Source organism: Camelus dromedarius, chromosome 9 (genome assembly GCF_036321535.1).
Source record: "Camelus dromedarius isolate mCamDro1 chromosome 9, mCamDro1.pat, whole genome shotgun sequence".
NCBI classification, from domain to species: domain Eukaryota; kingdom Metazoa; phylum Chordata; class Mammalia; order Artiodactyla; family Camelidae; genus Camelus; species Camelus dromedarius.
In genome coordinates, this window is record NC_087444.1 from 32,987,397 (window position 1) to 33,008,994 (window position 21,598).

Sequence of the window (21,598 nt, forward strand, 5' to 3'; positions counted from 1 at the left end):
TATTTGTATAAGAGATAGGCTTTTCAATGGTTTTAAATGGGTTCTTTGGCAAGAGATGGGGTTTCTCTGGTGAAGGAGGAAGTGGGGAGGTGCTGCTGGGAGAAGAAGCCCCAAGGAATTTTACCAGAGACACCATTTCTATTTTTCATCCCTCTATTGATCCCCTCTCTCCTGAGCTTATAGAGATGAGTAAGTCTCTTCCTTCTAGAAAAATTACCTCCCTTCCTCCTGGCAATGGCCCTGTCTCCTACTCTTTTCATCCAAGACTACAGTCTGGTTCCTTCCTAGCAACCCTCTCAGGATCTAGCCAAACTCACCACACCATCCAAATATGCCGGACATGTTACAATCTTGAATTCACTTAGCTTTGCTGTAATAAAAAAATGTTTGTAGCTACGATGTTTATAGCTATGAACATCTGACATTCATCAAGCATCTAACGTTCTTTGAGTATTTCTCTTTCATTGAGCATTTAATGCTCAGTGATCACACTCTCGGCCTTTGCACTACTTAGCAATCACTTCTCCCCCTTTTTTACAGAATGATATGCTTCCTTAATTTTGCCTAATTCCCACTTCTTCTCCATCCTCCATGCCAAGGCATTGGCTCAGACATGCTCTCCCTCCCAAACATCCTGGAAGATTATTTCTATAAAAAAATTTGATTGAGGTACTTTCTGGATAAAGAGCCAACCCTGGGGGCTCCACACAGCCCATAGTCACAAACCTAGCTTGCGTGCCAATATACAAATATTTATTCGTAAATTATATCCATGTACCACTGGACTAAAATATTTCTTACATCATAAATCAGATACAGAAAAAGAAATTCACAAAGAGATGATATTTGCAGATAAAACAGTAATTATACCCTCTTCCTCTACCTTGCAGTGGAGGTTGGAGGCAGTTGCTCAGAAACCACACACACACAGCGGTTAAGGGCAAGTACACCCGGCTGACTTTCTAGGTTTCTCATGATCTGGCGCCTGCCTATCTCCCTGTCTCTTTTCCCTTTGCTTCCTCTCCTTATCCAAATGCTTTGGTCTGAATGGAAGGATTTGAACTTAAAGCTTCCCAAAACTGGCAGCTTTCTATTCACTGCCTTTTTTGTTTGAAATACTGTCCCCCAAGCCCCAAACCCCTCCACGTATTAATTCCTTTTTAGGAATTATGATTATTCCTCATGCACTCCTTCCACTGGGAAGCTGTTTTTTGGTTACTTCTGCCTTGTACCCCACCCACACCCCATGCACTTCTCTCCCTTTGCAGTTATACACAATGTTTATCTCTGTGCCTCTCAGTAAGCAGTGAGCTCTCTAACGAAATTTCTTGTTCATTCAGTATCTGATAAACAGTAACTGCTAATAGTTTCATGGTGTTAATATATGTCAGCTATGCGTCAAGTGTTTTACACACATTTGCTTTATTTAATCCTATGGGATGGGTACAATTATCCCTATTTGTGCACCTGAGGACACAGGCTCAGAGAGGGCAAGTAACTTCTAGAGGTAGTATGCAAAGTTCAGGAAGTACTAGGTAACCTGAACTGTGTCCTTTCTATTCACCTGTGATGAGAGCAGTAGGGTCACCCAGGCCCAGGTGGGGTGGGGGGGAATACTCAGGCTGAAGAAAGGGGGTGCCTAGTGTGGGCCGCCCCAGCCTTAGTCTCTGCTGCCCCCTGCTGGCTAGCTCTGCCCTCGTTGCTGTCTTAACAGGCTCAGAAGTACCTGCCCTGCCACCTGAGCTTGAGTCTGGGGTCTGACAAGCACAGCAGATTCCAAAGGGGAGAGGGAGCTGGAAGATCATGTGGAGAAAACACAGGGATTTCCCCTGATCCACACACCTGAAGGACCGTCTCCCTGGTAGGGATGCTGAATGAAACCTCTTAGAGTTAGAACAGAATTAAGAAAGTAAACTCTCTGCCACCGAATGCCATAGAATTTACCCCAAACCAATATAAATTTTTTAAAGAAAAAAGTAGGTAACTGTTTGGGTTATTCTTACAGTAGGTTCTGCCTTAGGACGGAAAATTGAACACTAACTTATATTAATAGATTGGTTCTCAAATGAGTTGCCTCACAGAACTGTTCAGAAATAAAAATGCCCAGGCTCCATTTCAACCCTGTTAATACAATTTCTCCTCATGCTACATTTTCCCAACTCCCTAAATCTCTAAGGCCATTTAACACCCTACTTGGCCAGTTTTAAGCAAAGGCAATGCCTTGCCATATGTGCTTCAGTAGAAAACTATGCTATTTTACAACTCTGTAAATTATAGGTCATTGAGAGTGATGAAAAAAAATTCTTGTATGGAGACATGCCACATCTATCCTGTCTGACAGAGGTTCAATTGATTTTTCTTTCCCGCTTTGGAAGAAATCAGTTTTGCCTCCTTTGTACATTCATTTCCTTGTTCCTGATCTCTGATGGGTCTGTTCTTCAGATTCTGTTTTGAACCTGTCATAACATCTGCCTGGTTTTCTCAATGGTTATTGAGTTAAATAAAATCTTTAGGATGTGTTCATTTTATATCCGAATGAGAGTTGTGATTTTATCTTTTTTTGGAAAATTATCTTTAATACATCAATTGTGACTACTTTCCTTTCTCTACTCTTCAGCCAGCTGCTACTTGTGCTCTTTGCTTTAGTTGAAAACTCAGGGGGTTTCCTCAGAAAAGGGCTCCTGCCCTTAAGACCTTCCACCATATGCATAATGTCTATCCAAGTGTTCCTGGAAGGATAGTGAAATGACCAAAAGATGTTATATTTTTTAAGGCAAAAAAAGAGGTCAGGGCATTGGTTCCTAACCTTCCACAAAAACTAAAAGGACATACACTTAAAATTAAATAAACACATCAGATTTTTATTGCACTCTAAGTCTCAAATACCTTAGTTTACTTGCTCCTTTCTCATTTGTGTCGTTGGTGGATTTATTAAAAATTATAATTTACAATAGCCAAGACATGGAAACAACCTAAATGTCCATCAGCAGATGACTGGATAAAGAAGTTGTGGGGTGTGTGTGTGTGTGTGTGTGTGTGTGTGTGTTTGTGTGTGATGGAATACTACTCAGGCATAAAAAAGAATAAAATAATGCCATTTGCAGCAACATGTATGGACCTAGAGATTGTCATACCAAGTGAAGTAAACCCAAAGAGAAATAAAAATTCCATATGATATCACTTATATGTGGAATCTTTTAAAAATGACACAAATAAACTTATTTATAAATCAGAGACAGATTCACAGACATAGAAGCCAAACTTATGGTTATCAGGGTGAGGGGGGAAGGTGTGGTGGAAGGATAAATTGGGAGTTCGGGATTTGTAGATACTAACTACTATATATAAACTAGATAAACAAGGTCCTATTGTATAGCACAAGGAACTATATTCAATATCTTATAATGGCCTATAATTAAAAAGAATATGAAAACAAATATATGTATGTATATGTATGACTGAAACACTATGCTATATACCAGAAATTGATACAACGTTGTAAACTGACTATACTTCAATAAAAAAATTACCTACATTAGGATTGTTTTACTTTTAATGCACTTCATGTCATTTTGCACTTTATTCAAGATGCTATGGAAAATATAAGGTCCATATCATCTTTCTGAGTACACAGATTTACCTATAAGAACTAATGTTATTTACACAACAATTACTTATTGAGCATCTACTATGTGCTATGCATAATGGCAAAGACATTGCCCCAGGGGGCTGCCAGGCTAGAAAGAGGAACAGACAGCACAAATAAATGTATAATTTCAAATTTTGAGGCCAATAGTTGAAATGCATGTTTTCCATTCTCCCCCTCACTCTCATAGCATAAAACCCCCAAATTTTTAGTTGGGTACATGGCTACACTTCCCAGCTTCCTTTGCAGTTACCTATGGTCATGTGACTATTTTCTGGCCAGAAAGAGGTGAGCAGAAGTGATGTCTGCAACTTGTGGGTCTCACTCTTAAAGAAATGAGGAGAACCCTTCCTGGTCCCCAATTTTCCTCCCTTCCTGTGGGCTGGAATGTCAACACAGTGTTGACATCTTGGACCTTGCAGGTGAGGGCAACCTCTGAAGGGTGACAGAACAATCACCTGGAAGGAGCCTGAACTTCCAAGAATTTCACAAAGCAGAGTCACCAAATGGGCCCAGACTCTTCCAAGAGAGAAATAACTTTCTATCTCATTTAAGATACTGTACTTGGGGTCTCTGCCCCAACCAGCCCATCTTATAACCTAACTCTGACAAGCTTCAAAGGCACAGGGGATACCCCGAATATGGAAGTTAACAGGAGGTTCCAATGTGTGGCACGGGAGCGAGCATTCTGCAAATGAGGGAGCAGCAAGGAAAGTGAGATCTTCGGGGATGAGGCAGGTCAGGCCAGGAAGCACAAGATGAAACCACAAATAGGTCAACATATCAGGCTCTTTCTTTTGATGTCAAAAGCACACCAGAGGCAGCTTGAAGGGACTCCCATCAGCCAAATTTGGACAATTTTAAGTGTTAGGTAGTTAGATAAGTGGAGGCACCTGACAGATAGGTGGAGGTGAGGGAGGATGGTCTGGAAGATGGTATTATGCCCGCTTCCAGCATAAAGGGGCTTTACTTCTAAATGAGTGCCTGCAAGAAACTGGTTAAAACCCAACAGCCACAACTGTGTGGTAGCAGAAAGGACTTAACCAGACACAACACAGTGCTCATTGTGTTATAATTAACATCGTGGTTTAGCCCACCCCCCCTCCACCTCCCATGGGTTTTTCTGTGTACACCATGGGTAAGGACATGTGCAAAGGGACTAAACATGATTAAGCATTCTAGGGACAAGAGCCATCAATCAATCAAGAGACCACCTCTAAGCGAGGGTACAAGAGAAAGGGGAGACAAAAACTGCCACTTTTCCTCCCGTGGATCAGCCTGCCTCCCATTCTTGGAGGTGTACTTTTCCTTTTTTTTTTAATTAATCTTTTAAAATCTTTCCCTACACAACGCATGTTCTCCTGACTGTAAACTTGTCTTTTGGGTATGACAAGAACCAGGGTCTTTACCTTTTGGGGTAACATAAGTATACAAAAAATTAATAGATTATAACACATCATTAGGGAAAAAATGATGAGTCAATCAAGTTAATATATATAGAGTCTGATTCCATTTTTGACATCTGACTGCTGATGTTTTTCAAGCCCCACGACTCCCCTCCCCTTCTTCCCCACATCTGTGCAGGCTAATGAGAAAGCCCAGGTACCCGCCTCTGACACCGACAGGAAGTTGGTACCAAGCAGGTCCCAGTTCACATATAAGAATCTTCACAGTAGTCTTAGTCCCTAATCACAATAAAACCCCAAGCCAGTAACCCTTTCTTGCTTTCTCAAGCCATTTTCAAACCTACTTAGGAATCTGTTCTGCCCTCCCCAGAAAGCATCACTATATGGGTAACAAACATACCCTGTTGGTGCATTTTTGGCATCATCAGTCTTGACATCAGAAGCAAATTTGGGGTAGGGGGGTCCAAACTGCTTCTGCAGGGTGATCACAATAGATGTAAGGGGAAGTTCTCATTATAAGAGAAGCCAGTAAGTCAATAAATATAGAAGGGTTGATAGAATCAGAAACCACAACTTTGCAACCACCATTGTAATAATTAATTCAAGTAAGGAAGGTTAAGGAGCTACATATAATCTCAAACTTATTAAATACAAATTGGTGTTTATGTTGGGAGGGGGCTTCCTTTAAAATGGAGAATCTAGTGGACACCACCTTATCCAATCGATCAAATGTAACATCACCAATGGTGGGAAAAACTGACCTCTTGTGCCTTCTAATAGGATGTATCTGGAAGGATCTAACATCATCTATTTTACTATTCATGCCAAAAAAGTTTAATTAGAATTTAATCATAAGGAAATGATCAAACATAAGTTGAGTTTAAGGATTTAGTGGGGAGCGGCAGGTGTCTGAAACTTACACTCAAATGTTGTTTTTTTAGTGGAAGTACTGGGAATTGAACCCAGGACCTAATGTGAAGGAAAAGCCGGGCTGGTCTAACAAGATAACTCACAAGTCTAGGAATGTGAAGGAGAGGCTGGGCTGGGCTAACAAGATAACTCACAAATCTAAGTATTGGAATACTGATCTGAGTTCTGCTAGACTAACTTGTAAATCTAAGTTAATTAGTGTTGGTTTGCTTTTCATGTTTTTTGCTAGCCAGCTGGGTTTTCAAAGATACATATCTGGCTTTGGAATGTTGGTTTGCTGCCTCCCTGCCTCCACTTTTGTGATGATAATGCTGCTAAAGCTGTTCCATGCCTATTGGCTGAATACCCCAAGCTTGTACTTTACCCTATAAAACCTCATGCGCACATCTTGAAGGTGCTCAGAGCTTCGGAGCAGAAGCCCCTCTGAGCCTGCCGGTGTAATACATCTTAGTACTCCAACCCTCCTAGTGGTGCTTGTTTCTTGACTGGCCTGTCGTTTCCGTAACACTAATGCATGCTAAGCCTGTGCTCTACCACTGAGCAATACCCTCCCCTACACTCAAATGTTTTATCAAAAAAAGCTTATATATATAGAGAGAGAGAGAGAGAAAACAAACATGGCAAAATGGTAGCAATTGATCAAGGTAAAGATACAAAACCAAACCAAAACAAATGAAACAAAAAGGTAAGCTGGTACAGGGGTTTGTTTATTCAAAAAATAAGTTTCCAGAGGCCCAGAGGAAGGTCTGAGAGAGAAAGGACTTTGCCACTTCACAAACCATCCTGTGTCTGCTTGTTCAGCGGCTTCCTCTATACCCACACTTGTCCCAGGCCAGGAACAGGGCTTTGTTCAAAGAATTATTTGCAGAAAATCCTAGGATTTGGCCCCATCCTCTCCACTCTGGGAAGAAAGGCTGGTGGAGCTCACAGTAGTGCTTCTGTGGGATGGGGGCTGAAGTCTGGGCAGATAGGCCTGGTGACCCCACCCTCCTGGGTTTCCTCCTACATCACTCCTCACTTCTTAACCCTCTTGCTTTTTAGCTCTAAATGTGAGATTTCCGTGGGGCTCTGTCCAAGGCCTTCTCTATTCTAACTCCCTCCCTCCATCGGAGAGTTCTTTTACTCCAATGAAATATCATGAAGTGTTCCCAGAGCCATCCCCGTCCCCAACCTCAAATTCATTCATATATCCAATTGCAACTGCACAGCCACACTTGGATGAATCATACCCATCTCAAGTTTAATATGTCCAAAATGGAATGCTCCAATTTTCCCCAAAACTGGTTCTATCCACTCTGCCCATCTCAGTAAACTGTACCTCCATCTACCCATCCTATAAGTTCTTCAAACTACAACCTAGATCTGTCCACTTCGCACCATCAACTCAGCCATCATCACCCCGCACCTGGATTGCTTCAGTAGCTTTCTAACTCATCTTTCACTTCTACTCTTGGGCCCCTGTAGTCCATCTTCCTCACGGAAGGCCGAGCAATCTTTATTTTATTTTTTATTTTGGGGGGAGAAGGAAGGATTTATTACTTACAGCAAGGAGAACACCAGGGATCTTTCTCAAAGCAGTGTCTCTGTGTAATCTTTATTTTAAAAACATAAATCAGAGCAAGTCACTCTCCTGGCTCAAATCACGTCAATGTTTTCCCATTGCTCTTAGAATGAAAATGCAGATGCTTCCCCGTGGAGACCCTATGCCATCTCCTGTTCCACCTCTCGGCCTCATCTCAGCCCCACTCACCTGCCTTACCGATCAAAATTTAGATGTCAGATTGTCTTCTTTCTTTGTTTATTGGCAGTTCTCCCCTTTCCACACACACTAGCATGGAAGCACCATACAAGTCGAGTTCGCCACTGGATCTCCCACACTTGCTATTGGTGCTCACACATATTTGTTGAAAGAATTTATTAATAGGCAGAGATTTTTTTCTGTTTTTAAATATCCTTACTTGGCAAAAAAAGAAAGAAAGAAAGAAAGAAAAAGTCTGTCAATTCTGTGTGGTTTGTCATGTTACATAAACGTTTATAAGTTGAGGACTATTGTAATAGATGAACTGGCCTCAATGGTCCCTACAACACAGTTAATTAAATGATAGCAGGAGAGGGAGGAAGAGAAGGACAGTGGCTGTGTGGCTGGATGGGCGGCTGGATGTGTGGATGGATGGGCAAATGGATGGGTGGATGGATGGGTGGATGGATAGGTGGATGGGTGGCTGGCTGCCTGCGTCGATTTTTGGATGAAGGAGTAGGTGGTTACAATCTGGGAAAGCAAACCCAAGGTGCTGAGACCTCGGTTCCGTAAGATGCCCATCTTGCGGGGTCATAGAGGGGTTACTTCAGGACCGATGGGGCACAGTGGGCAGGCGGTAGTCAGCTGCCCTGTCTGTAAAGCAGCACGACCCTCTAGGCCCCCACCCAACACACGCACACGCGCTCCAGGACTCGGGGTCGCGCTCAGCGGCGCCCCCTGCTGGGGTGCGGGCAGAAGGATTAGTGCGCATGCGCGCAGGTGAGCGTCCCGCCCTGCCCCCGGGCTTGGCCACCTGCCGGGGAAACTTGTGGATTGTTGCCCTCGGGTCGCTTCTGGGCGGGGACGCGGAACTGGGCTATGGAACGTCCGTCGGGGACTCGCGAGCCCCGGGCCCAGCCGAGAGAGCGGGACCCAGACAGGCACCTCCGCTCGGACCGAGACCGCCACCCCGAGCGAGAGCGGGACAGAGCCGGAGACCGGCGCAGGGAGAGAAACGGAGGCGGGCGGAGGGACGGGGACCGGGACAGGGAGAGGGACCGAGAACCCCGCCAGGACAGACACAGAGCCGGGGACCATCGCACTGGTGAACAAAGAGTTCGGGAAAAATCCCGCCAGAGGCAGACGCGGAACGGACCCCAGCGGCCGACCTGGGACGCTGCCCCGCCCCCCTGGCCCGCGCCCTGGGAAACCCCGGAGCCGCCGCCCCTGCGGAAGGAGGGCCTCGGACGCCGCGGAGCAGAAAGGTGAGGTGGGGTTGCGGGGGGCCCTCGACCTCCGCCCGGAGGAAGCCTGTGTCTGAGGCCCCTCTCCTCGGCTTTGCGCCCCCGGCTACTGGTCCTAGGAAGCGGGTTTAAAAGAGCCATTCCTCCCTTTTGAGCTCTTAGAGGAGATCTTGGAGGGAGGGAAAACCTTACAGTACCTGTCCCCCCGCCACTTCTTGACCTGAACCCGATTAACAAAGCAGAGACAACCCCCCACCCCCATACACACACCGTTAGCAGTGGCAGGGCCGGGGCCCAAGTGGAGGAAGAGAGGATTTCAGGACAAGAAAGGGAAGGAGTGGGAAGGAAACTGGGTAGGTGGGGTTAATCTGAGGCTCCTCCCTGACCCCCCCCCACGTGGTAACAGGGCTGCCCTTTGGCGCTTGAGACCCTTGTCAAACTAGCCCTCCCCAAGTCCCTTCTCCTGGAAGCCCGGGCCTAGTAAAGTCAGAGCAATGGAGAGTTAATAGTTTAATGTGTAAGCCCTTCCAGGGGCATATGCATTTTAAAAACAGACAGCTGAGAGAAGCTACAGTTTTAGCCAAAGAGCTCAAAGTACCTAAAACTTCACAGAAGGACAGAGATATTTCCCCCTTTGTCTGTGAGGTCTTTCTGGGCAGCCTCATTCAAATCCATGGTTATTTCAGACCCCATCCTCCTGAATGAACAAATTTTGCCATCCCTACTTCGTAGAACACAGTTCTCATAAGGCCTGTGAGGTGAAAGCGATGTGATGTTCCAGAAGACTTTGTGAGCTGGGAGAGGGTGAAGATGGAAGGGAGGCGAGGAGCAGGGCCTAGACCCCACTTCCCCTTTGGGAAGTTGGTCTTTTTTTCCATCACACATTCCATTTAACTCCACAAATATTACCAAATGCCCAGATTAGGTGCCAGGCCAAGAAGGAGACAGGCAGGTACTGGAGTGATGGCTGCCTTCTGGTTTTTGACACCTGCCCTCATCCCTCAGGGGAATCCAGGCTGTGGGTCTTGGATACCTATGTCCAGTCTCTCTCCCACTTGTGTCCACACAGCGAGAAATCTACTATCCTGATTTTATGTTACCTTATCTAGAACTAACTAGCCAAACTGTGACAAAGGGTGTGTGCAGATACAGTCACAGGCACTGGCTGTTGTTTCCCTGCTGAAAGCCACATTGCATTGCAACTGTCTGGCCTGGAAGAATCCAGAGCTTTGTTTTTAGGTTCCCTTCTAAACTGGTGTCCTGATCCCCCTGCCGCCTCAGCCCCAAAGTCAGTGAAGGGATTACTTCTGCTTCTTTTGCTCACCAACAGTTGGTGGTGTGAAACCAAGAGCAATTTATGTCTGTCTCTCTTCCAATGACAAGCATTTATATAATGGGTGGGATTTAGGGCCAGGGACTACAGGGACCTACTCATAGTGTCCACGGTTTGGTAGGAGACTGACAAAGAAATGGGCCAATTGCAGAACATGTGAAATGTGTTACTCCAAGGGAATAGATTCAGAGAGAACAAGGCTGGGCCCTGATTGAGCTCTGGAATGTTTCCTGGAGGAGATAACCTCAAAGCTGAGTTCTGGAGAAGGAGCAAGAGGGGAAACTGTACCTTCCACAGTGACGTAGAGGCATGCAAATGCAGGTCACCTTTTGGGGGGGAGGGGCAGTTCACTATGGGTGGGTCTGTGAACATGAGGTTGCAAGTAGAGAGAAGTGAGCAAGAGCCCTCCTGTGCCGTGCTCAAAGTGTGGGCTTTATCCAAGGCGATAAGTTTATGGATTTCAAAACCAAAAGATACATGATGAGATCTCTGTTTTAGAAGGATCCCTGGAGCCTAGCTAGTAGAATGCAGCCTCCACCCCTTCAGGGTGTGCTGGATAAAGCAGTAGGGAGGGGGTGGGGTGGGGGCAGGGGAGAAGAAGGAACAGAATAAATGAGCCAGGGCTGGCAGAGGAAGAGGGAGAGAGATGGAGATGTCCAAAGTTAACTGTACCACTCACAGCCTGGAGAATTATTGCTGATTCAGCTGTTTCCAAAGTAATAAGGAAGGATGAGAATGCCCGCCTGGGCATGAGAGTCTTGAGAATGCAGACTGGTCTGCGCTGAACTGAAACACTCCCCAACGTGGCTCCCAGCCACCTCCTTTGATGGCTCCTGCAGGCTGACAAAGCAGCATCAGGGGCAGGGCTCAGAGCTACAGGGATAAATGATGGGCTTAGTGGAACTGGACCAGTGTTTGGATGCCCTGGGCGGCCACTAAACCAGAAAATGCTCTAGAGGAGTATGAAATACTGTGGCAAATTTTGTTTCTGTTCTGCACACTCGAATGTCTGGGCCCAGCATGAGGTGTCCAGAGTTCTCTTATTGAACAGGCTGTTGAATTTGAAGCCCACTAACGGCTATGTATGTTTTTGTTTATAGTGAACCCACTTCAGGGAGATATCCACTCTCGAACCCCAGGCCTGAACTGGAGGAAGTGGAGTATTACCAGTCAGAGGCTGAAGGACTCCTGGAATGCCACAAGTGCAGATACCTGTGCACCGGAAGAGGTGAGCCATTATGAAGGCAGTTTGACCATTTACTCACCATTGCTGGTGGTTCTGCAAGGGGTCCAAGCTGGTGAAGCAAAAATTCAAGCAGACTTCCCTTTTGGCTTCCTAGTATCTTCGTTTCCATACCTGCACGAGGTTCATGCTATCTAAGAAAAAAAAAAAAAAAAAAAAGGAAGGAATGTCTGAAAGGGGCAGTGAGGTTTCCTGTGTTTGTGCTTGGGGTCTGGCCACCAGCAGTCATCTGGCAAGGCAGGCCAAAATAGAGAGGGAAGATCACCTGGAGATGGCAGCCAGATTGAGCTCATGCCACGGGACAGGAGATCTGATGCCCAAAAACACCATCATGGCTTTTAAGCGTTGTTAGCTGAGACCCACAGTAAGAAGTATATTGTACATTAAGAATAAGTTCGTGTGCATGTGCTTACACACACACCCCACATCATGAAATGATACCCTGTTACGTACCAAGTACACTGATCATTTCTATCCTATTCTGTTTCATTGAAACAAACAAAAGCAAAAAGCCACTTACTAGAATCCACAGTTTGAAGAACACTTAAATAATACCTGTGTCAGCTCCAAATGTGGTTTCCCAGAGTTCCCATCCTAGCACCAGACCTGGCCTTACCAGCAATGAAGAAAATCTGGTTTGTCAGGGTGAGGCCTAATGACTCACATGATTCCGTGAGAAACTTTCCTAGGCTGCCTGTGACTAATGAAGGGAAACTTCTCAGCCTAGGGTAGAGAAATCATGGGACTTAACACCTGAAAATGTCTCTTAGGATGATTACAATGATATATGTGATTATAGGATTATACAGAACTTTCACTGAAGAGCTCTAGGCAATGCAGGTACAAGAATCCTCACTCTAGTTTACATATGTTGGCACACTTCATTGCTTTTAATTCACTCCACAACCGCTGAATCTCAGAGAGGTACACACAGCTGTTAGGTGGAAGAGCTGGAATTGAAGCTTAGAGCCTGACTCTAAAGCCTGAAATGGTTTATGTGCTTGACCTTTCTTCTTTTCTTGATGATGTAAATAGTAGCAATAAGCCAGAGGCTGGTTAACAGGTTTCTCCACAGAGGTATTCTTCTGTGATTGACTTACCAAGAGGAATGAGCAGAGCTGAGGCTCTGGACCAAAACATTACTTGACTTAGCTTTGATTGCCTCAGGCTATTTGGCTTAGGGCCTAGAGGTTGGTTCTGAGTTAAGATAGTGAAAGGATGGATGGTTCAGCTGTCAGAAGCTAACAAATGAGTGCTTATAAAGATCTCTGGGTACGCAGAGACCCATATAAATACACAATGCTGTGCTCTGCTGAGAGAAACAGCCATTAAATGCTGGGAACTTGTCTCAAGCAGGAAATGCATGCCTGGGTAAAGGTCACCTGAAGATTTTCAGGCTCATCTTAGAGCAGATCTTTTGTGACTTCTTTTCCTCATTAATGAGATCATGTCCTCTTCCAGCAAACTGGCAAAAACGGGAGGCAGCGGTGGCTGTCTCTAACTTCCTGCAGAGACCCTGATGTTTGGGCTGAGTCATCCTTAGGAGTTTCAGTGGAACACTGACAAAAAGAGATAAGCCCCGAATTCACCTTTGTGGGCAAGAATCCACTCCTACTAAAATCTTTAAAGGCTGAGGTTAAAGATCAGATAAAAAGCAAGTACAAATGTCACTTGGGCATATCAGATAACCAGGAATCCCATAGGTGTATAGGTCGTGTGTGTGTGTGTGGGGGGGGGGGTGTATAGATATACTACTAAGAGGGGCGATGATGAGTTACACATTCCCTGGGAAGAAGGTCCACGTCCTGCTCCCTCCTGGCTCCCTCCAATTTGCATTCGGAGCAGCTTCTCTTTTCCCTTTTGTTCTTTTCCTCTCCCTTTAGATCCTTGGTGATCACATCATTATGGAGAAAATGATACAAGGAGAGTTAGGCCAGTGTAACAAGGAAATTGCAGGGGGGAAAAAGTTGCATTCAGCTTGTAGCGTTACTTGCAAAGCATCCTTAAAAAGTTAATTTCGTTCTCTCCCCAAGAGTTGTAATCTCTATAGTCAGTGGTGTTGTCTCTCACTCAGAGCCTGGAGGGCTGGGTTTTGGATGACTTCTTACTGCCAGTGGCATTGACCTGTGATGATGCTGAAAAGGTGCAGGGGGACAATTGTGGGGTTTTCCTCCCCAACTTCCATTCTCAGTCCCTCTTTTATGTGCTTATTTAATACTCTAACCCAGTGCTGAGCTCATGTCAAGATTTCAAATCACTGTTGACTTTAAGAGTGTTAACTCACTAACAGACAGATCTGAAGGATTCAGCCAGAGTCAGAAGAATAAATGACCTAAAATGCACTCCTTCTTAGGAGAGAGGGACGCTGACTCAGTGAGCCAGATGCCTTCAAGGGGCAGGTAAGGCCTGGAGAGGCTCTGGGCCTTTATTTTTAAAAACACATGTCACCAGACGTCTCCCCCAGCCCTGGTTCTTGTTTTCTGATTGGATCAAAGCTACAACAGAAATATGGGGCTTATGGGGGCTCTGTCCTCCCCAGACTCTATGAAGAAATACATGCTCCCAAAACATGGGGAAAAGCCTGAATGTCCTTTACATTGGGACTATTTAAATTCATTATGGCATTCTGTACATCCTTTAAAACTATGAAGTAGATTTATATTTGCTGAGGTCGAAAAAATGTTCGCACTGTATTAAGTGAGAAAAAATAGGTTATGTTCTTACCTAAAAGCAAATAAACAATAGCAAAAATTAGGCACACATGGCAGGAAAGTCCAGAAGGAAAAGTAATGGTAACAGTGGTTATTTTCATTGATTGGATTTTACATAATTTTTATATTACATGTTTTTGTTGAATCTAGATTTTCTTTTTTTTAACCATCAATGTATGCTACTTTTATAATTAAAGAAAACAATTCTGCCATTTGCATTGCGGGGGGAAATGCAGAGTATAAAGATCTTATCTGAGAGTGCCTGATTTCAGTTAGAGAATTTGCAGGCGTAAAACACCTTCATGCTTAGGCCACCTGGACGCAGACACAAAACCTAGTTCCCTAAAAGCCAGGGAGATGCAACGGCCTGATCCCACAGCCAGCTGACCCCTCAGAATTGTGCCAGCTTGGGCAGCTCCCAGCTCAGGAGCTTTATGTTATGCTGTATGTTACGCTGAGCAAAGAAGCCATAAACAGAAGAATATCTAAGTGTGTGATTGCATTTGCATGGAATTCTAGAAAGACAAACCTAATTGCTAATAATGGCAGAAAGAAGATCAGTGGTTGCCTGAGGAGGAATATGAGGGGCTGACCACAGAGGGCTACTGGGGAACTTTCTGGGGATGAAAATGGTCTGTATCTTGATTACGATTACACGGCCCATACCGTCAAAACTCATCAGGCTGTGTGCTTAATGCTGGTCACTTTGTTGTGTATACATTATCTCGCAGTAAAGCTGATTTTAAGGAAAGCGGCTAGCTTTGGTGGAAGAGCTGGAGCTCTTCCACTGTCCAAGTAAAGAAGCAAGGGTCCTGGAGGAATCCAGCCCTGGGAAAATATCACAGCCCGGATTTGCTCTTCAGGGAAACCAAAAGAAAACAAAATTAAACTTTAAAACATACTTATTGAGTTAAAGTCTAGGATCAGTAAAACCAATTATGTTTCTTAAATTCAGTTAGCCTTGTAGGTTTAATTAACTTAGTCTTTCTTATATCTAATGTATGTGAACCACAGTTTACATTTTGATGGATAACTTCCATGCTTTTTCTTAACTTCACTCTATTTTTTAAGCACTGTATTATCACTTCTTTCAAACTTGAAGTTTCTTCTTTCAAACTGAAGATAGCCACAGAACATATCTGAAGAGCAGATAACTATTTTTTAGTCTTTTTGGCAGGGAAAGGCCAAGGCGGAGAATGTTCTTGCCTTCCATATGGGATGCCTTTCTTTCTGCTAAATGACCTGATTACTCCACCACCACCAGCTGCCCTTCTGCCCCTCATTGTCCTGCAGTTCACCTGGGGCAGGTTGCTGTGCTCTTTTGAGAGTTACCCTTTTCAGTCCAAAGTCTTTCTGACATCATTTCTGGAGACCACAGTTCCCTGCTACTATCTAATGCTACTCAATGCAGCTTTGGCTGCTCAGGCCTCCCAGAGGGCAGAGTAAAGAGCTGGCTGTGGTGTGAGCCGCCAATTGGAAGATAAGCCTCAAGGTGAAAGTCTCCAAGTGCAAAGTGGCATGTCTCAAAATGGTACCACGCCCTTCTTTTGCAGCCTGCTGCCAAATGCTGGAGGTTCTCCTGAACTTGCTGATCCTGGCCTGCAGCTCTGTGTCTTACAATTCCACGGGGGGCTACACGGGCATCACCAGCCTTGGGGGCATTTACTACTACCAGTACGGAGGGGCTTACAGTGGTTTTGATGGTGCCGACGGGGAGAAAGCACAGCAGCTGGATGTCCAGTTCTACCAGCTAAAGCTGCCCACGGTCACTGCGGCCATGGCCTGCAGTGGAGCCCTCATGGCCTTCTGCTGCCTCCTCATTGCCATGGGTGTCCTGCGGGTCCCGTGGCATTGCCCCACGTGGCTGGTGGTCGAAGGCTTATTGGACGTGCTCATTGCCGGGGCGTACATCCCAGCTTTGTACTTCTACTTCCACAACCTCTCTGCGGCCTATGCCTCCCTCGTGTGTAAGGAGAGGGAGGCGCTGTACCAGAGCAAAGGGTACAGTGGCTTCAGCTGCAGTTTCCATGGGGGAGACATAGGAGCTGGAATCTTTGCTGCCCTGGGCATTGGGGTCTTTGCCCTGGGGGCCGTGCAGGCCATCAGGGATTACCAGAAGGTCAGGAAGCTGAAAGAGAAGCCCGCAGAAATGCTGGAGTTTTAGGCTTTTTAAAACATTCTGCTGAACTTGAGTGATGGAAGGTACTCTGAGCTGCTGTCTGTGATGGAATACTTGGCTGTAGAGCTTGTCAACCCTTGAAAAGTAACAGGCCATTTTGGCTTGCTGGACCCAGCTCCAGGTTCCCTGGTGCAGCACTCCGTGATGTAATATGTCCTGGTTCTGAAGTCCTGTGGTGAGAGACTAACCAAAATTACTTTAAAAAAACAAAAACAGAAACAACCAAAACTGGAGCCCAAGACCAACAAGGAAAAGGCATGTGCTGCAGGAAAATGCACTTCATGATTAAATAAAGGGAGACAACCAAGTGAATGTGAAGGCTTTTATCTTCAAAGTTCATGAAAAGCCACATAGACATGAAACAACATTTCAGCCTGAAGTTCTCCAAACATAGCTGTCTTAAGCAGATTAGCCCTGAATTTTTTCCACGCTGAACTCTCAGTCCTTCATTTCCTTAATGCTCTGGATAGGGGTGGGGGTGGGGCCCTGGGGAAACTAGTCCTGTAAGATTTAAGTTGGAGGGAGGCGTGGGCTGGGGAAAGAGGAATCAGATTAATTCACTGAGTTGTAAAGAAGCGATTCTAACAAGCCCCTTAACAATGGCCTTGAAAGCTCAGTAAGTGTTTTGTACCTCTTGTAAATGTGCCATTGTAGGAAGAATTCAACCCGACATCCAGAATTCAGGATCCATCCAAAATTAAAGAATATAAAATCTTTCCCAGCAGAAGAATGCTACTTTTGGCCAGACAACTTCCTGGGTTCCTATTGCTTGTTAAATGATGACTTATGGCACAGTCCCATATATTCTTGGTACAGGTGAATATGTTCTTTGCTTTATGTGGCTCCAATAAAACTCCAAAGAAAAATTTTAATTTGGAGGTGATGGTTCTCTTTACAATATGTTTATAATGTTATTTCCTTACTTATCACATTTAAAAAGTGAGTTCCATTTGGGTTTAGAAAAGGAAATACATATGTTTGCTTATATATGATTAGAAAACTAGAGGATAATGAGAAAGTATTACCAGTTTTTGCTCCTAGAGAGATTTAAACAATTTTTTTCATTTTATGTAGGACTTGACTGCACATGTATTAGTTTTACTTTAGAAAAATTAAAAATAAAAAATTTGATTTGCTCTCCTCAGTTCTTTTTTCACATTCACAGTGAAAAGGCAGATTGTAGATGTATAATGAAGCAGAGTATTAAATGATCAGCCACAAAAGGAGCCTCACCCAAGAAGATGCTAGTTTAAACCAAAAGTCTCCTGTCTTGTTTCAGTCTCCACTTCCCTCTACAGAACCTTCTGCTGTCTCCAGAGACTCGTCTCACCCACTATAGGAAGCTGCTCTCTTCTGATGTCTGTGAATCTTTCTGCACTAACCGCACGCTTGGAAATACTGGAGCCTTTTTGATATTTTTAGCTAGGCCAGGTCAGGCCTGGCTGGTACTCTGATAATATTCAGTGGCCACATTCCTTCATCACTGGACCCGGCAACAGACAGTTATTCCTCTTGATTGTCGCAGTTGATGGAATGAGTGACAAGATATGGATTTATTACATTTCGGCCTAGCAGACACGTGCTGCATGGTGCTGTTTGGTAGAATCTGTCCCAGAAGGAAACATTCCGGTTGTCCCCATCTTGTAGTAGCACAGAACCCTGCTTCCCTTTAGGGAGTGAGACATTAACCTGCACACAGAAGGAAAAGCGAGGCAGAGAAAGGTGTGGGGTGCCAGAGATAGCTACTCTCCGTGAGTCAGAATGATGTCTGGGTCAATTTGCTTGCTCTGCTGTCGGGAGAGAGTAGCCAGAAGCTTATGGTGCCTGGGTGGAGAGTGGGCAGTTCTGCTCTGATGTTATTTTCAGATTTACATTAGAGGAATGTAGCTTTTCAACTGTCAGAGCCCTTAACTGTTGGGCCCTTGGGGACCTCCCAGGAATTCGTGTGGGCCCAGCAGGAGATAGAATCAGCAAGCCCAGTAGCTGCTGCCTGAGTACGTTAGACACACTGATTGTGGTACCCCTTATGTCTAGGTTTTCCTGATTTCTGGGAAACCACGCTTTTCATTCTCCATTCACCTCTTGGCTTCCACTGCCTTCTGGCACGCAAGTGAACCCCCAAGTGAACAGGCCAAGTATCCAGCAGTAGGATCCTGGTTGAATAGACTGGTCCATCCACACAGTGGGGTTGGAGGCCACATAATTGAGCATGTGGACACTGTAGGAGCTGATCTGAAAACAACTCTAGGAAGAGTAAGTGGAAAAGTGCGATGCAGAGCCATGCGTGTAGCATGCTCCCTTGTGACAAAAGCCGGGAACGGGGGATGAAATTCGGATTTGAGTGCTTTTATTTGCATAAAGGAATGCTGGAAAGTTATATCAGAAAATGCTTGAAGTAGTTGGAGGTAAAGAACAGGGTGGACAGGGACATAGGTGATTTTTCTCAGTTTATATTATGTCATTTTGATTTTTAAAAAACTTTAAACTTTGAAATAATTATAGATTCACAAAACATTGCTAATATAGTACAGAGATCCTGTGTAACCTTAACCCAGTTTTCCCCAGTAGTGACCATAGTACAATATCGCAACCAGGAAGCTTGACAACCTCCAGGGCTTATTTAGATTTTACCACTTTCACATGTACTCCTGCTGTGGGAGTGTGGTTCCGTGTGGTTTTATCTCGTGTGACCATCACCACAATCAGCTACAGAATTGTTCCATCATCAGGCATCCCTAGTGCTCCCCTTTATAGTCATATCTACCCCAAACTCCTCCACCTCCCATACTCCCACTCATCCCCATCCCCCGACAGCCATGGATCTGTTCTGTAGCTATGTCATTTTGTCATTTTGAGACTTACATAAATGGAATCATACAGTATGTAACCTTTTGAGACTGGCTTCTTTTCATTCATCATAAATCCCCTGAGATCCATCTGAGTTGCTGAGAGTATCAACAGCTCATTCCTTTTCACTGCTGAGTAGTTTCCCACGGGATGGATGTACCACAATTTTCAACCATTCATTCACCCACTGAAGGGCATTTGGGTTTCCAATCCTCAGCAATTACAAATAAAGCTACAGTGACATTAGACCTAAGTTTTCATTTCTTTAGGACGAATGCTCAGGGGTACAATTGCAAGGTCACATGGGAAGTATATGTTTCATTTCTAAAGTAACTGCCCAATTTTTTTCCACAGTGGCATTTTGAGTTTTCAAACATGAGTATTGAAAATAAAAAAACAAGGATTTTTTTTGTTTTCAAACCAAGGTGTTAATGTCGAATCTGACCATGTTCCCTACAATCAGGCCACCAGTGGTATTTCTCTTCCCTGACCTGGAGAGTTTCCTGGGTGAGTGACATCAGTGTTAAATCCACCATCTCTCTCCTCCTAGGTGTGATACAGATAGTGGAGGTGATACTGAATGGGATGATTCTCATGTGTATCGTGGCCTCTTACTTTGTCCTTGCTGGATTCAGCGCCAGCTTTGCGAGCGGCGGCGGATTTGGGAACAACTATTACTCACCATTTGAGGGCACTGAGCTGGAGCAGGTTCGGCAGCTGGACCAGCAGTACACGGTCCTCCGGGCACCCCTGATATATGGCGGCGTGGCTGTTTCTCTGGGGCTGGGTGTCCTCACCTTGGGTGTTTTACTCCAAGGAGCCAAGAGTCTGAACAAACTGCCAAGGAAGTGGCTCCTCCTAGAGGCCGCCTTCAGCCTTCTCGCAGCGGTAGGCTACTGCGTAGGCATCGGTGTTTACCTCCACGCGGCCTTGCAGATCAATTCCACGGACACGTGCAGGACAAGGGAGAGGGTCTATGCCCGCAAGGGGCTCACCTGGATGAACTGCCAGCTGTCAGGCACTGACGGCGCAGCAGCCACCTTTGCTTGTCTTCTGGTGATCATGTACGGTGCCAGTGTGGTGCTGGCCCTGCGGAGCTACCGAGAACAGAAGCACTACCAAGACAGCCAAGAACAGCACAGAAGTTACAGTGATGCACCAGAATACCTGTGGTCTGGAACGCTCTGAGATCTTCTGGAACCTAAATGTCAACCCACCTCCCTTATTTCTCTCAAAAAGATGGGTCCATTGAAATTGCACATTAGACAACAGTGGTTTCACATAACTTGATTTTATAAATGCTCCCTTTGGTACCAGTGCAAAGCTAAATAATCATCCCATTTTTCTGTAAGTCTTTGTTGGCTGAAGAGCTTGAAAAAAATACCTCCACCTTTGCTACAAAGAACAACATCCCAAGTTTGGGTATACCCTTCTGGTTTGGCTCCCTTGCCAAATGGTAAGGTAATAATCACAACAGCTAAATAGCCAGAGAAATTCTGAAGATGAGAACAACACATCAGGGATAGCAGGCCCAGTGTGACAGTAGAGGTATCTTTCCTGTCCTAACTAAAGTCACTAAGAAAAACATGCCATTTCCCCCCGTATTTGGTCCCATTGGAATGATTTTAAAGCATTTGTGTGGTTAAAGTCCAAATGAGTTATTACACTGGGCTCCTGCTGGAGCATGAGGGAGCAAAAGTAAGTAACAGGTGCCCTTGCTCACTCCCCAGGGAGGGGCAGCTGGGTCCTAAGTGGGGTGAGGGCAGGCCTTCGAAGGTGGGTCATAATCTCTCATGACCCTGAATTGTTTCCATAATGTAAGATAACATTAACACTGAATCTCAAAAATAAAGTTCTTTGAATAATTTTAACCTAAAATTTTATAGCTGTTCTTACACTTCACAACTAGTCTCAGATTTTCAGTTCATGTTGGATACAACTAGAAATACATGTTCTTATTATAAAGTGTAGTTTTTTTCCCAAGTTGTCCTCTTTTTTTCATAATATTGTTTAATTTTCCTATTATAAATGAAATAAACTATTACTAAATACAAACCAAATTTTTAGTACAGTTCTAAAAACAGCAATTGAAATTTTTTTTTGTTTATTTGGGGGGGGGGAGGGCTATGTTTAAATTTTATTTAATGGAGGTACTTGGGACTGAACCCAGGACCTTGTGCATGCCAAACATGCACTCTACCATTGAGCTAAACTCTCCCCTCTAAAAACAGCAATTTTGACATAAATATCAGATTCTCTAATCTATACAGTTAGTAAGAAATCAGCACACACTACTATACACAAGGCAGATAACAAGGTTC

General features: G+C 44.7%; 1 protein-coding gene across 2 annotated transcripts; it reads left to right on the plus strand.

Moving 5' to 3' along the window:
• The first annotated feature begins 8,529 nt into the window (after positions 1 to 8,529).
• MARVELD3 (MARVEL domain containing 3) lies at positions 8,530 to 21,148 on the plus strand. 2 transcript variants are annotated; one of them, XM_031458148.2, is made up of 3 exons: positions 8,530 to 8,985; positions 11,398 to 11,525; positions 19,828 to 21,148. In XM_031458148.2, the coding sequence occupies exons 1-3, from the start codon at positions 8,600 to 8,602 to the stop codon at positions 20,463 to 20,465; spliced, it is 1,152 nt and encodes a 383-aa protein (XP_031314008.1). In that variant the 5' UTR covers positions 8,530 to 8,599; the 3' UTR covers positions 20,466 to 21,148. The 2 variants fall into 2 exon arrangements, with proteins under 2 accessions (XP_031314008.1, XP_031314009.1); XM_031458149.2 differs by lacking the exon at positions 19,828 to 21,148 and adding an exon at positions 15,805 to 17,566.
• Positions 21,149 to 21,598: the final 450 nt, after the last annotated feature.

What these genes read in the sequence shown, in the direction of transcription:
- MARVELD3 (XM_031458148.2), top strand. Translation starts at nt 8,600, where the DNA reads ATGGAACGTCCGTCGGGGACTCGCGAGCCCCGGGCCCAGCCGAGAGAG. An exon ending in GGACGCCGCGGAGCAGAAAG is followed by an intron (nt 8,986 to 11,397) that starts GTGAGGTGGGGT and finishes TTTTGTTTATAG; the next exon opens with TGAACCCACTTCAGGGAGAT. An exon ending in ATACCTGTGCACCGGAAGAG is followed by an intron (nt 11,526 to 19,827) that starts GTGAGCCATTAT and finishes CTCTCCTCCTAG; the next exon opens with GTGTGATACAGATAGTGGAG.